The sequence below is a fragment of the Melanotaenia boesemani genome, chromosome 6, assembly GCF_017639745.1.
Source record: "Melanotaenia boesemani isolate fMelBoe1 chromosome 6, fMelBoe1.pri, whole genome shotgun sequence".
In the NCBI taxonomy this organism is placed as follows: Eukaryota; Metazoa; Chordata; class Actinopteri; order Atheriniformes; family Melanotaeniidae; genus Melanotaenia; species Melanotaenia boesemani.
The window spans coordinates 6799954-6812946 of record NC_055687.1 but is presented as its reverse complement, the minus strand read 5'-3'; the positions used below and the strand labels follow the sequence as shown (position 1 = coordinate 6812946).

Sequence of the window (12993 nt, the reverse complement as noted above, 5' to 3'; positions counted from 1 at the left end):
ACCATATTGTTTGACCAAACCTTAACTGTAAATACTTATTTACATAAAAAGGATATAAAATATTTCAATATACAAAGGTTAGTAATGTGAAGACGGGAATAAAAAGGTTAAAAAATTAAATATATTGCTGTTGCATGAATCTCTTTAAGTATGACTGTTAATAATCAAGTATCACTCTTAACATGTTGAGAGGAATTGTGGGATGCCATTATCCTTTCATAAAACATGGTTCAATGTTTCTGGTAAAGGAAAAAAATGAGTAATTTAAGCTTCATTCATTAATTTGACAAGCTCTCATCATGGAGGCAACCTGAATACGTCCAGGTCATTTCACTTCGCTTGGAGTCTTCTTCAGTAAAGAAAAAGAAAAAAGTCACACTATATTTTGAGATTGCCTGTCACAGGGTCCTTAGTCATATTGGGCCAATTCCTTTGTATATCTGTAATAATTTAGACCCTTAAAAAAAAAAAAAATAAAATAAAAAATAAAAAATATATATATATATATATATATATACACCATGGTCTGGGTGAATACTCGATTCTGATTGGCTGGAGGGTGTTCATTAAAAAGTGATAATGGACACCTATAAAAAGAAGTTCCGATCAAATAGCCTTACTGCTGTAAATTATTGCGCTGACTAAACGGTAGTTGGTAACCGTGGCAAAAGAAACTCAGACGCCGGGCTGCAGATGCGCCAGATCAGAGCAGCCTACAGGCTTTTAGAGCATGTTGGAAACTATCTGTGGTATTTGACTGTTAACAAAATGTCACATCATCCTCTAGATACACACAAGCTATAAGAGCTTCACCCGCCCTCTGAAATTACACTTTGTGTCACGTAACGTCATCTCCCGTCCCTCCACTGATCAGGTCTAACACAACAGCTGCGGCTGACAGAGCTACAGGTTCTGTGTTAAAGCCGGTTACCTTGGCAACGCGCCACAACGAAATAGTCCACTCAGCCGCTTCTTGTGAAAAACTTATGATTTTATCCGTAAAAAACAACACTAATGCATTAATAATTTATTTAATATTCTTTTCTTAATGGATCATGGTACCAAAATCTCTATCTTGATTGTGGCTCCTCTCATGTTAACTCAGGGCATCCCCAATAAAACTGACCGAAAGCATTTATTAAAATATTTTACCAAATTGTGGGATGTTGGAAAGCAGAATTTCAACAAGTCTTCCAAATGAAACAGTCATATCTTTCATTTGTTGACAACTTTAATACAACTCATAATTTTGTGCTATAAGGTAGTGCCCCTACAGGAAGTATGAGGGAAATGCACCTAAATATTCCCACATTGAAGCAGATGTCATTCTCTAGTATATTGTTTAACAAAATCACAAAGTCCTCATAAAGGGGAAGGAGGGATAGTTTGATTGCACTGTTATGGCCAACACTTTCAACCTTGGGTCTCTGTGTCCTTAAGCTCAAGACCAGCATAGTGGTGCCTTAATAAAATAAAAAATAATCATGGTTTGAGTCACAATAAATTGTTTTTTCAATGCAACTATCACTGTCATGGATGCCATTTCAAGGTGGCATTGTAACATGTAAACACATTATATGACTAAACTGTCATTTCTTGGTTGGTTTTAAGATATAGGATCACTTGGATTGGTTTAGAAAAGGATCATGGTGAGAGCTAAAATACATTCTTCTTACAATGCAACCATACCCTTCACTGATGTCATTCTTACATATAGTCTTTATTTGTCTACATGCACATGTACGTCCTGGATACATACACTCACAACTTTAGTTCCCCTAGGATACTTGTCTATATTTCACTTTACAGATGAAGAACTGATGAGTCCAGAATTACTCTGTTTCAGTGATGGGAGCATCAGGGTAAGAAGAGAGGAGGATGGAGTAATGCAGCCAAGTGTCTACTGTACAAGCCTGTGGGGGTAGTCTGTGATCTGGGGTTGCTGCACTTGATCTGGTTTTCAGCAACATTATGTGTCCAAAGAATAAGGTCAGCTGACTACCTGGATATCCTGAATCACCGGGTTATTCCATCAATAGATTTTTTTTTTCCCTGATGGTTCGGCCATATTCCAAGATGACAATGCCGGGATTCATAGGGCTGAGATGTCAGGGAACAGGAGACAATCTTTTTCACACATAGACTGGCCACCACAGAGTCCAGACCTGAACCCTATTGAGAATGATTAGGATGTGCTGGAGATGGCTTTGCGCAGTGATCGGCCTCTCCAATCATCAATACAAGATCTTGGATGAAAATTAATGCAACACGGGATGGAAATACATCTTGTGACATTGCAGAAGTTTACTGAAACAATGCCACTGAGAATGCTTCCATGATCAAAGCTAAAGGCAGTCCAACTGAATATTAAGAGTGTTTAACCTCTTTTTTTGTTTTGTTGTTTTTTTTGGTGTCAACTTTTTTTTTGCCAGGCAGTGTTTGTGTTACTGCCTTAAAAATAAATACATGGAGTTACTTTGAAAAAAGCTTTGAAGTTTTAGTCATCATGACACCATCTAAGAGAATAGCAATAAAATTAGATGTAAAAATCATTCAGTCTGACCCTTTACTTAGCTATGATGATCACATGGGTGAATTGCTAAAACTGGGGGCTCAATCTTGCGGCAGGTCTCATTTATCTTTTGTGCAACATGTTACATTATCACCATCTGCTGTATAATAAGTGAGCCTGAAGCTGGAAAGAAGTGACTGCAGGCTTTTTTGTTCACTTGACATTATAACTTCATGCATCCTGACTCATATAAATTTCTCTCATTAAAGTCCAAGTGGCCTGTATTGGATTCCACTTGATGTACGTCCTTGGAGAGAGTCCGTGATACTGGATACTGTTTATAGTGAGAGCAGGCGTACAATGCATTGACCAGCAAAACCACTGCATTCATTATTTACAGAGAGGTCTAGCAGCCGACGTGTGACATGAGCTAAGAGGAAGTCTGATCATTTGGAAAGAGAGTCTGTGCAACTTCTTTTTTTAGCTGTAAGGAGTTTCTCGAAGCTCTGTGCGAAGTTAAAGCAAAGAGCCATGTCCGGGTCAAGTGTGTTTACAGCTTGAGAATTGGTCAGGTGGTTATTTTGACTCCGTAAAAAAATGTTTCACTCATTTGGCTGTTAATAACAGCTAGAAAACTATAATCTAACAGTCTAAAACGGCATCCATCAGTGTGTAAAAGCACACACAGCCAACATCTGTTCAGGCTCAACAAGTCTTGCATAAGTTACTAAACATTAACATGAGCCCATATCTGGGCCCATATCATATACCCTTCAACCTCCACATTAGCTGTAGCCCATATTATAAGTCCTGAGGTCAGTGCATTAGCAGTTTAGCACCACCATGCAGTTAGATAAGACTAAACTCCACAACTCTAAGGCATCCTTAGGCTTATTCTGTTGTCAACATGCTAGCAGGCTAAAAAAATAAATAAAAACAGTGCTAAGTCAATAATGTTTACAATCATGTTCATCACCTTAAACACAAATGCTAACTGGTAATAAACATGACAGCTGAGGCTAAGGTGAGTATTAGTTTAGCAGGTATTCAGGCAAATACCAAAGAATATGGCAGATTATGATCTTCGAAGTCAAATTCTGACTCAAAAAGGTTCTTCAGAGGAAAATTCTTCATTACAATTATTTCAGTGTGGATGTTTGAGGAATCCTTCGAGCCAAAGATAATAACAGAAACCAGCAGCTGTTATCTTCATAATAAAACTGTAAGGAAACCTTAACCAAACCACACAGCCCTTCTCAGATTTGTGCTGCTAGCATGGCTAAAACCCTTATATCAGGACAAGAAATTGTTAAAGCCATTCAAGTCATAAGCCTTTAACTAAATCAGTTAAACTGTGCTTGAATTGAACTTGTTTACTTTCTCTGCAAAGTGCCCTCAGATAACTTTTGTTTTGAATTAGCCATATAAAAACTAAAGTGAGATGAGTTGAAATTTAACAGATGTTTGGATGGCACAGTACTGCACTGGATAGGAGGAAGAATTCTAGAAATTCTAGCAGTACTCTGCCTGTACTGAGCTTGTGTTTGTTCTTAGCCGCTTAACCTGGCCTGCATGACTCTAAATTGTCCATAGATATGATTGTGAATGTGAGCCCTTGTTTGTATATTAGTTAGCACTGTAACAGACTGACGACATGTACCAGCCTCTGTCCCTGTGGCAGCTGGTGATTTAGTCCATATATTCTCAACCCTGAGCAAGATTGGCAGAATGGATGGAAAGAAGGATGTTTGTTGATAAACTAATATGTCATAGTTGGGGTTTAAGGCAGATGGCTGTCCTTCCAAACAGACATGGTTTGTGTAGAATAGACCATTAAAAAAAGATATTTTTATGTCTGTTCCTGTGTTTTTGTTGAAGGGAATTCCTTCAGTGAACTGGATTGAATTGGACTGTATCAGGAAAAGTGCCCTGAGGTGACTTTGTCATGAATTGGCGCTATAAAAAATAAAGTTATTTGAATTTAACTGAACGACTGTATTTTACTTAAGTTCTATTTAGATTACCAGAGAAAAACTTAGGAAATATCTCTTCCCCCCGTTGGTTCTCGATGTACTGTGGACGGGACATGAAAAATACAGCATGTATTTTACTCAATCAACCTTCCAAGTACCTACACATGTTACACAACATTAGAAAGCCAAGATTCTCCAGATGTGAATGATGTATGATTCCAGGCTACAATCATAACTGTAGATTCAGTAAATATTTATTCCTGACCAGTCACCAATGCATTTTATCTTTGAAGCCATACTGTACTCCAGTAGAGATGACACTGCAATAAAAATGCTGCTGTTACATTAGCAAGGGTCTAGTAAAATAGTTAGCACACAAGTTTTATATCCATAAAAACCGGTTGTAGGCTAACATTGCAGGATTTTAAGGGGTTATTAAAGATCAGTGGGTAGGAGTTTCCAAACTTTTGACTGGTGCTTTGTATTTCTATTTAAAGACATATGTAAATTTCTATCTTTGTAACCTTAGGGCTCATTTTTAGACTCAATTAATTCTTCAGATATTTTTGGGGTTATCATTTTTTTAAAATAGTTTTTTTTTTTATCTATCTAGTTGAATCCATTACACTTGTGTAAAATAGTGCTTCTGCAAAAGGCAGCATAGTCACACAGACATCTCTGGCTTTCTGTTTGATCCCCTCTGACTGTTTCCCCTCAGGGTTTTAGAACCAGTCTACCGCATCTGCTGTTTATTCAACAAACTGGAAGTTACTCATACGGTTTCATGTGACACTGCTCTAAGAACAGTCAGTTGTGTAAACCAGTGGAGCCATAATAAATTAAAAGTTCTTCGAATGCCCTTCCAGCTCTGTTAAATCTCATTATCATGCGAAGATCAGAAAATCTCTCATGTAAGAGGCTGTTAATGCAAAAACATTATGAACATAATCACAGAACACAGCTGTGACGTATGTGGTAAAGTCACCCAACAGAGCTGTAACTCTGTACAACACACTGAATGAGCTTCAGTGAGGGCAAAAGAAAACAAACTCACCTGTGGTGTTTCCAATTCATCGCTGACTCCCCTCCTCCCTGACTGGTTGACTGGGGTTCCTCTGTCAGGTGATAAAGGTCGGTAGCCAATGAGAGGCACATCGTTTGACTCCACCCCCGGCAGGTCATAGCCACCTGTTCGCATGTTACGGGGGAGCATGGTGCCAGCTGCCACAGGAAGAACATAAAAGAAGAAATGATTCCTGTTCTCTTCAGCAGGTGTTCAGCAAAATATTTTTGGTGTTTTTTGAGAGGTAGAAATGATGCTGAAACCACTGTCTTAATGTCCTAATTTAACTTTAAACAAAGATAATGAAAACCGACCCACATCTGCAGTTTAATTTGGCCCATTTACTCTATGTGAGCAGGCTTGCCAAAACTCAGTCACATGACAAACACATGTGGACCACAAGGAAGTTGCCATGATCTATGTCTAGGCCGGACCCTATCTGGCCCACACAATATTTGGCAGTGTTTTACCTGAGATATACGTGCCTACAGTAACCCAGACTAGACTTAAATGGGACTGCTACCTGGCAACAATGTATACCCATACTATATCAATTTATTACCTCTCAACTAAAGCCTGCGTCTTTCCATAGGGTCAAAACTTAGCATGGAGGGGTTTTATTTGTTATTGTTATTTGCTTTATAATACATATTTTGAAAAATTACTTTACTTTTGATTCTTCTCAATGAGAAAAATACTTAAAACACTGACAGATAGATAATGTAAAAAAATGTAAAATGTAAAACAGCATGCAATTTGTCAATTATCCTCACAAGAAAAGAGTAAAATCTCACCATGATCACATTAAAAATATTACTTTTCTTTCCATCTGTCCAAAAAACCAAACATATTTAATTACTTAAAGTGTTATGACAAGGAAATGCATCAAGGTCATCTTTATGTCAAACAGAAAATTAAGCTATTCATCCTTTACTAAAAAGTTATCTATAGAGTTATGCTAATTAACAACTTATTGAATAGAATGGCTTCATTTTATTTGAACAATAAAATGTGAGAAAATGTTCTCCTGAAGCTGTAAACACATTCATACTTCATACACAGATGCCGTCTAGACACATTCAATGGCATTCAAACATTTTAACATGTGCAACTTAACAAAAAAGGTAGTAATAACTGTAATAAAACCTAATAAAGTTCAATGTTTGTTTACCTGGAGCTAACTGACCTGTTAAAGAACAACACTGGTGAAGTGGAAAGGCACAGCTTTGCTTTGTTAGTCATTAAAGCAACTTCTTAAAAGACATTAAAAAGTGAGCAGGGTGTTGGTAGCCTGGAGGCCTTCATTTGTTTAACACGTTCTTCGTGCTGGACACCAGTCCAGGATTTGCATAGCAACCCTTCCTTGTTTTTCCCCTTTCCTTTCTTTAGTATTTGGACTGCCGTAAAGATAAACATCAAGTAAACACTGCTTGAGGAAGAGAGGTGTAGGAGGGCCAGAGATGTATGGGTTGATATGGTGTGTGTAGAAATATGCTGTGGAGATGTCAGATGCAGACTGTTAAACGGTGATGCTAACCTTTAGCTTTTTGGTTAAACCCTTGTTGTCTGTGCAGGTAATGTGTGATATAATAATAAATACTATGTGTGTTGTAGTTGTTTTTTTAACATATATTTTTCTCTTCAGAAAAACAGGAAAAGTGGCTGCAAAGTGAGTGCTTTAACAGAAAATCCAGAGAGCCCACCCAGCAGTCTACTAACGCCTTCATTCAGGTGGAAATGACCTTCAGTCAAGGCACTAGACCCATCTGTCTTACAGCTTTTGATAAGAAAACAGCAGCTATTAAAAGCTCTCAACCTTCCTCTTCTAAGAACGCAAATAATGCAGCTCTGTTGCATTTGTGCAACACACGTTTTATCTTACATAATCCTCTTTTTGTTGTAGTTGTCTGATTTTGTTCATTATGCTCTTATGCAAGAGAGCAAGTTTGCATTAAGTGTGAGTAAGGGGGAAAATACAAGCAGGCTGGAGGGGAAAGGAGGCATTAAGAGTGCAGCTTGTGCCCTGACCAACAGCAATGCAGAGGTCTGAAAGACTGCTATTCACTAGCTCAGACCAAAGCAAACAGCTCACATATGACTGAGGTATACACTCACACACACACACACACGCACACACACACACACACACACAAACATATACACGTACACAAAGCTGTAACTAGGTTACAGTTAAGTCACACCCCATAATGCTCCTTTTCAGCTCAATAAATGCAGCCAAAGGGAGGTGCTGCAGACATGTTGAACATACATGATTATGTCAGGATGACAATAAAGCTCGAGACTGCGAGGACTGAAAGTTTGCGCGTGCTGACACTCCCATCAAAGCACACAAGAGTAAACGATGGTAGTTCCTTCCTACTGTGACTCACTCAGTGACATGAAGGCCATTAAAATGATTTTAGGGCTATTATTAACCAGACTGAGAAACGGAAATAGAGGAAGCTGTTTTTCAACTTACTGATAGACAAGTGTCATTCGCAGGACGTGATGGTTCCAACTGTGGGCAGCCGGATCAGAGACAGCATTGGATGACAGCCGCTGGATCGACCGCTGGCTCAGCTGAAGGGAGTTGCGCCCATCTGTGCCACCGTCACAACCGACAACGACAAGGGGAGTCTCCGCCGCCTGACCCCCCACCACCCCCACCCTGTCTATCCCCTCTATCAGCGTCCCCACACTGGTCGTCTGTCCAGCCTTCAGCAGCTGATAGCGTACTTCGGTGTGGCTGCAAACTCCCTCCCTCTCCTCCTCTACCTCCTCCCTCTCCTCCTCCTGCTCCCCCTAACGTCGCAGTTCCTGCATGTTGTGAACTCAGCGCGTTCACAACAAATCCGTCTCCCCGTGGTTCAAATTGTGAGGACACCACACACGAAACCACACCGCTCCTCTGGGAAGATGACACTTAAGAGACCAGCTGGTAGACGGTCCTGATCTCGCAGGAATGCGGTTACGCGCACGCCCAACGCACGCAGACACACGCGATTTTTGTTGCCATAATAAGTTCTTATAGCGACTTGATTAAATAAACTTCGTGCTTATCTCCTGGTTATTACAGGTTAACATTAATGCTTCAAAATATATTAAACCCAGTCATACACAACACAGTCTGTCCTTGCAGGTACATTTTCAGACAGAATAAACTTCAACTGCACATGTCGCGCACACTGCCCTCTTTCAAGCCAAGATATTTCTTTGCAAATTTGCATATCTGCCATAGAAACTTTTAGATGTTATCTTTTGCACGGCTTATGTAATGGACCATTCATCACACACATCACGCAGCCTATAATTTCCAGAAAAGTTAATTGTTTTTTCTAAAGTGCAGCAACTAACCAAAACAAAAAAAGAGTAGAGAGAAAAACATTTTTTTTTTCTAAAATACAAAAGTAGCAGTGTTTCTGAAAACTTTACAAACACCAGGTGAGGGTGCCATGATTGGGTATAAAAGGAGCATCCACCAAAGGTTTAGTTTTTCCAAACAAGAATGGGTTGTGGCTCAAAACTTGTGTCAGATTTAATGAGAGTCATCAATATGTGAAAAAAAAATCTTAATGCAAGATTGTAAATAAATTAAATATTTCAGCATCTACAGACCAATAGATCGTCCTGACCTTTGAATTTTCAGGCAGCACTATCTGAGAAACCATCATGACACCATGATCAATATGGTCATATGAGCTCAGGAGGACCTTGACCTTCACTCAGCACAAAAATTTAACTTTAAACTATATTTCACAAGAAGGAAATTTGTGAAGATGCTGTTGAGAAAGAGGTAGAAAGTAGAGCAGGTTGCCCAATGACCAGAAGATTGGCGGTTTGATTCCCACTCCCGCCCACTCCTGCAGTCAACTGTCGTTGTGTCCTTGGGCAAGACACTTAACCCTCCTTGCCTCCAGTGTTGGCATCACTGGAATGTGGATGAATGTTCGGTGATGGTGGGAGAGGCCGTAGACGCGGACTGGCAGCCACGTCTCTGTCAGCTTGCCCCAGGGCAGCTGTGGCTACACACGTAGCTTACCATCACCAGGTATGAGTGAGGAGTGGATGAATAATGGATACACTATGTAAAAGCGCTTTCGGTGCCTTGAAAAGCGCTATATCAAATCCAATCTATTATTATTATTATTATTATTATTATTATTATTATTATATGCTACAACCAACGCAGTGTCTTGTCTGCAGTCTGCATCTGCATCTGCCTCCTACTGAAAATGTATGGAGCATCATGAAGATGAGGATTAGACAACAACAACCACAGACTTCTGAACAGTATCTTGGATTTAGTAAAAAATGGACAGATTCCTCTGAAAAACTGCAACAGTTAGTATCAACAGTTCTCAATACATTAAAAAGCCTATTTTAATCCTGACATCAATCATTTTGTGTACAAATAAACTACAAAATTTTTGATATAACATTCCAATCCCACATAGATGATCTTCTGTGAGTCAGGCAAAATGTTGCTTTTTTTTTCTTTCTCTTTTTCCAACAGCAATAAAATCAGTTTTCCATGTTCTGATGGGATGAGGTTGATGCAGTTTTTATGCCAGTTTTAGACTGTAGTAATGTGATTTATGGGAAGAAATCCTCTTCAGCTGTTAAACTTGTAGACCTTTGGTACTGATTATTTTTATACACATCATGCCAATTTATACAGTAAGGTTGGAATATATTTATTGTTACCTCATCTCTATAAAGCCCTGATTACATGTCCCCCAGAGTTGCTTTATATACAATGCATATTAGTTTATATAGATAGATTTTTTTTCACTCACTCTGCAGAGCAACTTTTATGCCATGATTTTACATCATGGTCTATCATATTGGTATGAACTTGGAAAAACTGGTTTTAATTTAAGTTCACCTGATGACATAAACAAAGCCTTTCCTTAACTTTTTAAAGCCTGAGGTTTAGAACAACTGGTGCCAAACTGTGCCAAAATGGCCATTTTGAAGACTTCTCCCGAACGTGCCTGAACTAAAACCTCTTTAATTTTGTTCCACTTCACTTTATCACAGTTCTTTGCAAAGATAATGTTCACATATTGTTCTATGATTTTATAGAAGTTTAGCAATATAGCTGCATAATTTCAAAGAGACATTCATTTACATTCTGCAAATGTTTTTAAGGCAACACAGAAACTTTTTTTCCCTTCATACTATGTGTCATCTTCATTTATTCTTTACCAGTAACATACACTGATATTTATACGTCTTAACAAAGCTCTCTTTACTATAACTACAAAAGTATTCAAATATACCTTGTGGTTGCATAGATATACTCATTTCATATGGGTATAAAATAATCAAACGTATGCCCAAATAAACAGGCACATGGCTCAAAGGGTTAAATTTACTTCACTATATTTGGTAATGCTATAAATTTTAAAAAAATATAATATATTATAATATAAAAAAACCTCTCAATCTCTAGATGTAATTGTTTTGTATAGTTGCAGGACTATTTTACAATTTTATTCCTATTGATTTGTTTATCTAATGATTTATTTACACATTTGTTGAACATTTACTATGTTAGTAGATTTTTAAAATAACTTAAAATGAATTAAATTTTATATTTAAATAGTTTTCTACAATAAGTCTCCTACGCCAGGCAGGTTCATGAACTCTAGTCAACAAATGGTGCTAGCATCTGTTTTGGTTCTTGGTTGTTTGTTGTTTTTTAATCTTCTTTATAAAATGCTTTGATGTCTTGAAAATTGGGACACTCTTTAATTTTCAAGTATTGACAAAGGTTGCATATTAGTACCAATACTACAACTTATATTAACAACAACAATTATAGTCTTACTAAACATTGCTTATAATTCATACATATGGAAAACTTTTGGCTCAAAGGCTGGATAAAATAGAAAATACGAGAAGCAGCAACCATGAAATTTGGATTTTGAGTCTCCAAATGTGGGAAGGACCCAGAACTGCTGAATCCAAACTTCCTAAAATGCAGTTAAAAGTTATTAAATGCCTTGTCTGATTCCAAATCCTCTTAAACTGTACATTTTCTATCCCCAGTCAAAAGTCATCAGTCACTAATATGTATTTTCTATTCTCCAGTCATTTAGCAGACGTGTTTATCCAAAGCAACTTACATTTGAGAGTAAGAACAACACAAGCAAGAATTCAAACAAGATGGGATATAATTAAGTCGTAGTCAGACTGCTGTGAGTCCATTGGACCCAGGTGCTGTCATATAGTGTATTTTCATGCATCAATCAAGCCAACTTATTGAAAAATCTAAACAAAATAAAATAAAACCTTTTAAAATGTTTTTATACTGGACAAGATGCAAAATGAACAGAAACAGCATTTGGCATAAAATAACATGTTAATAATCTGCTTTTATTCCTCATTATAAGCAGTGCGAGTTATGAGGAGTTAAAGAGACACGATGTTCCTTTGTGATCTTATTTGTCTTGTCATCGTCACACCCCTGGGGCTTTTGTCGAACTTACTCTGTCTCCGTCCCCGATCATCAGTCAGACCGGTTGCAAAGAGCTACTGGTATTTGGTCGCCACCCAGTGGTCACATTTGGAAAACGTCATTTCACCTCCTCTTTAAGCTGCCAGGGGCCATTTTGAACCTTACAATGGTGTTACACATAATACAGAGACATAAGACATAAACAAATGAGGATTAAAAGGCAGAAACAAAAACTTGAATCTGGTAGTAATAATCCAAATGTCCAAGCTTTGGCATTTTTCTCCATGTTTGTGACTCTGTTAAAGCACTTTATAAGCTTATGAGCTGTCATGAATTCCACAATGTGTATTCTACTTTCAGTTTAGCTCTATTAACGACTAACGCATGAGGTTGGTGCAAGTGTTTTAATTTTCCATTTCAAATTCCAGATGCACAGGACATGACCCTCTACATATTTCATCCACACTGCGGTTTGCTACTTTCGCTTAAATTACCCTGGTTAATTTTACGGAAAATAAATATTCTGTATGGTTTTTATAAATTTCCACCAGGACAGACCACCTCAGATCGGGTAAATCTGCAGGACAAGACTCACAACTCATCTCAGATGCTCAACAGTTGAGATGTTCAGCATTGCTTCTTCTGTTGGAAAACTTTTAAACCTTAGACTTGGCCGGTCCCTTTTGTTAGAGACCAATTAATGAGGCGGCTAAACTCACTAATTGGCCACTTAATTGGTCTCCTGCTACAGCGCGCGCTTCACCGCCATCCCTCCCTCCTGCTCTCAGACATCCCAATCCCACCTTGTCAGAACGATTTAGGGTCAAGTCTGTCAGACAGAAAGGTACTCTCTCCGAAGAACCCTCCCACCCCAGCATCCACCTCTGGATCAGTATCTCCCTCCCACTCTATCTCAGTGTTTTATGTCTGCGTCACAACAAGTCGGTCGAGAGCGAGAGGTAGGGATGATGGCGTCTCTGGC

The 12993-nt window shown here is 38.4% G+C and overlaps 1 protein-coding gene across 1 annotated transcript in view; it reads right to left on the bottom strand.

The window, feature by feature from the left end:
* The window catches only part of rgl2 (ral guanine nucleotide dissociation stimulator-like 2), a 41404-nt gene extending 33184 nt beyond the window's left edge, over positions 1-8220 (bottom strand). Inside the window, exons 1-2 of the mRNA XM_041987360.1 lie at positions 8028-8220; positions 5540-5706 (exon numbers count right to left, since the gene is read on the bottom strand). Coding sequence (XP_041843294.1) covers positions 5540-5698 — 159 coding nt within the window. The 5' untranslated portion in view covers positions 5699-5706; positions 8028-8220. The remainder of the gene's footprint in view (positions 1-5539; positions 5707-8027) is intronic.
* Between the last annotated feature and the right edge of the window lie 4773 nt (positions 8221-12993).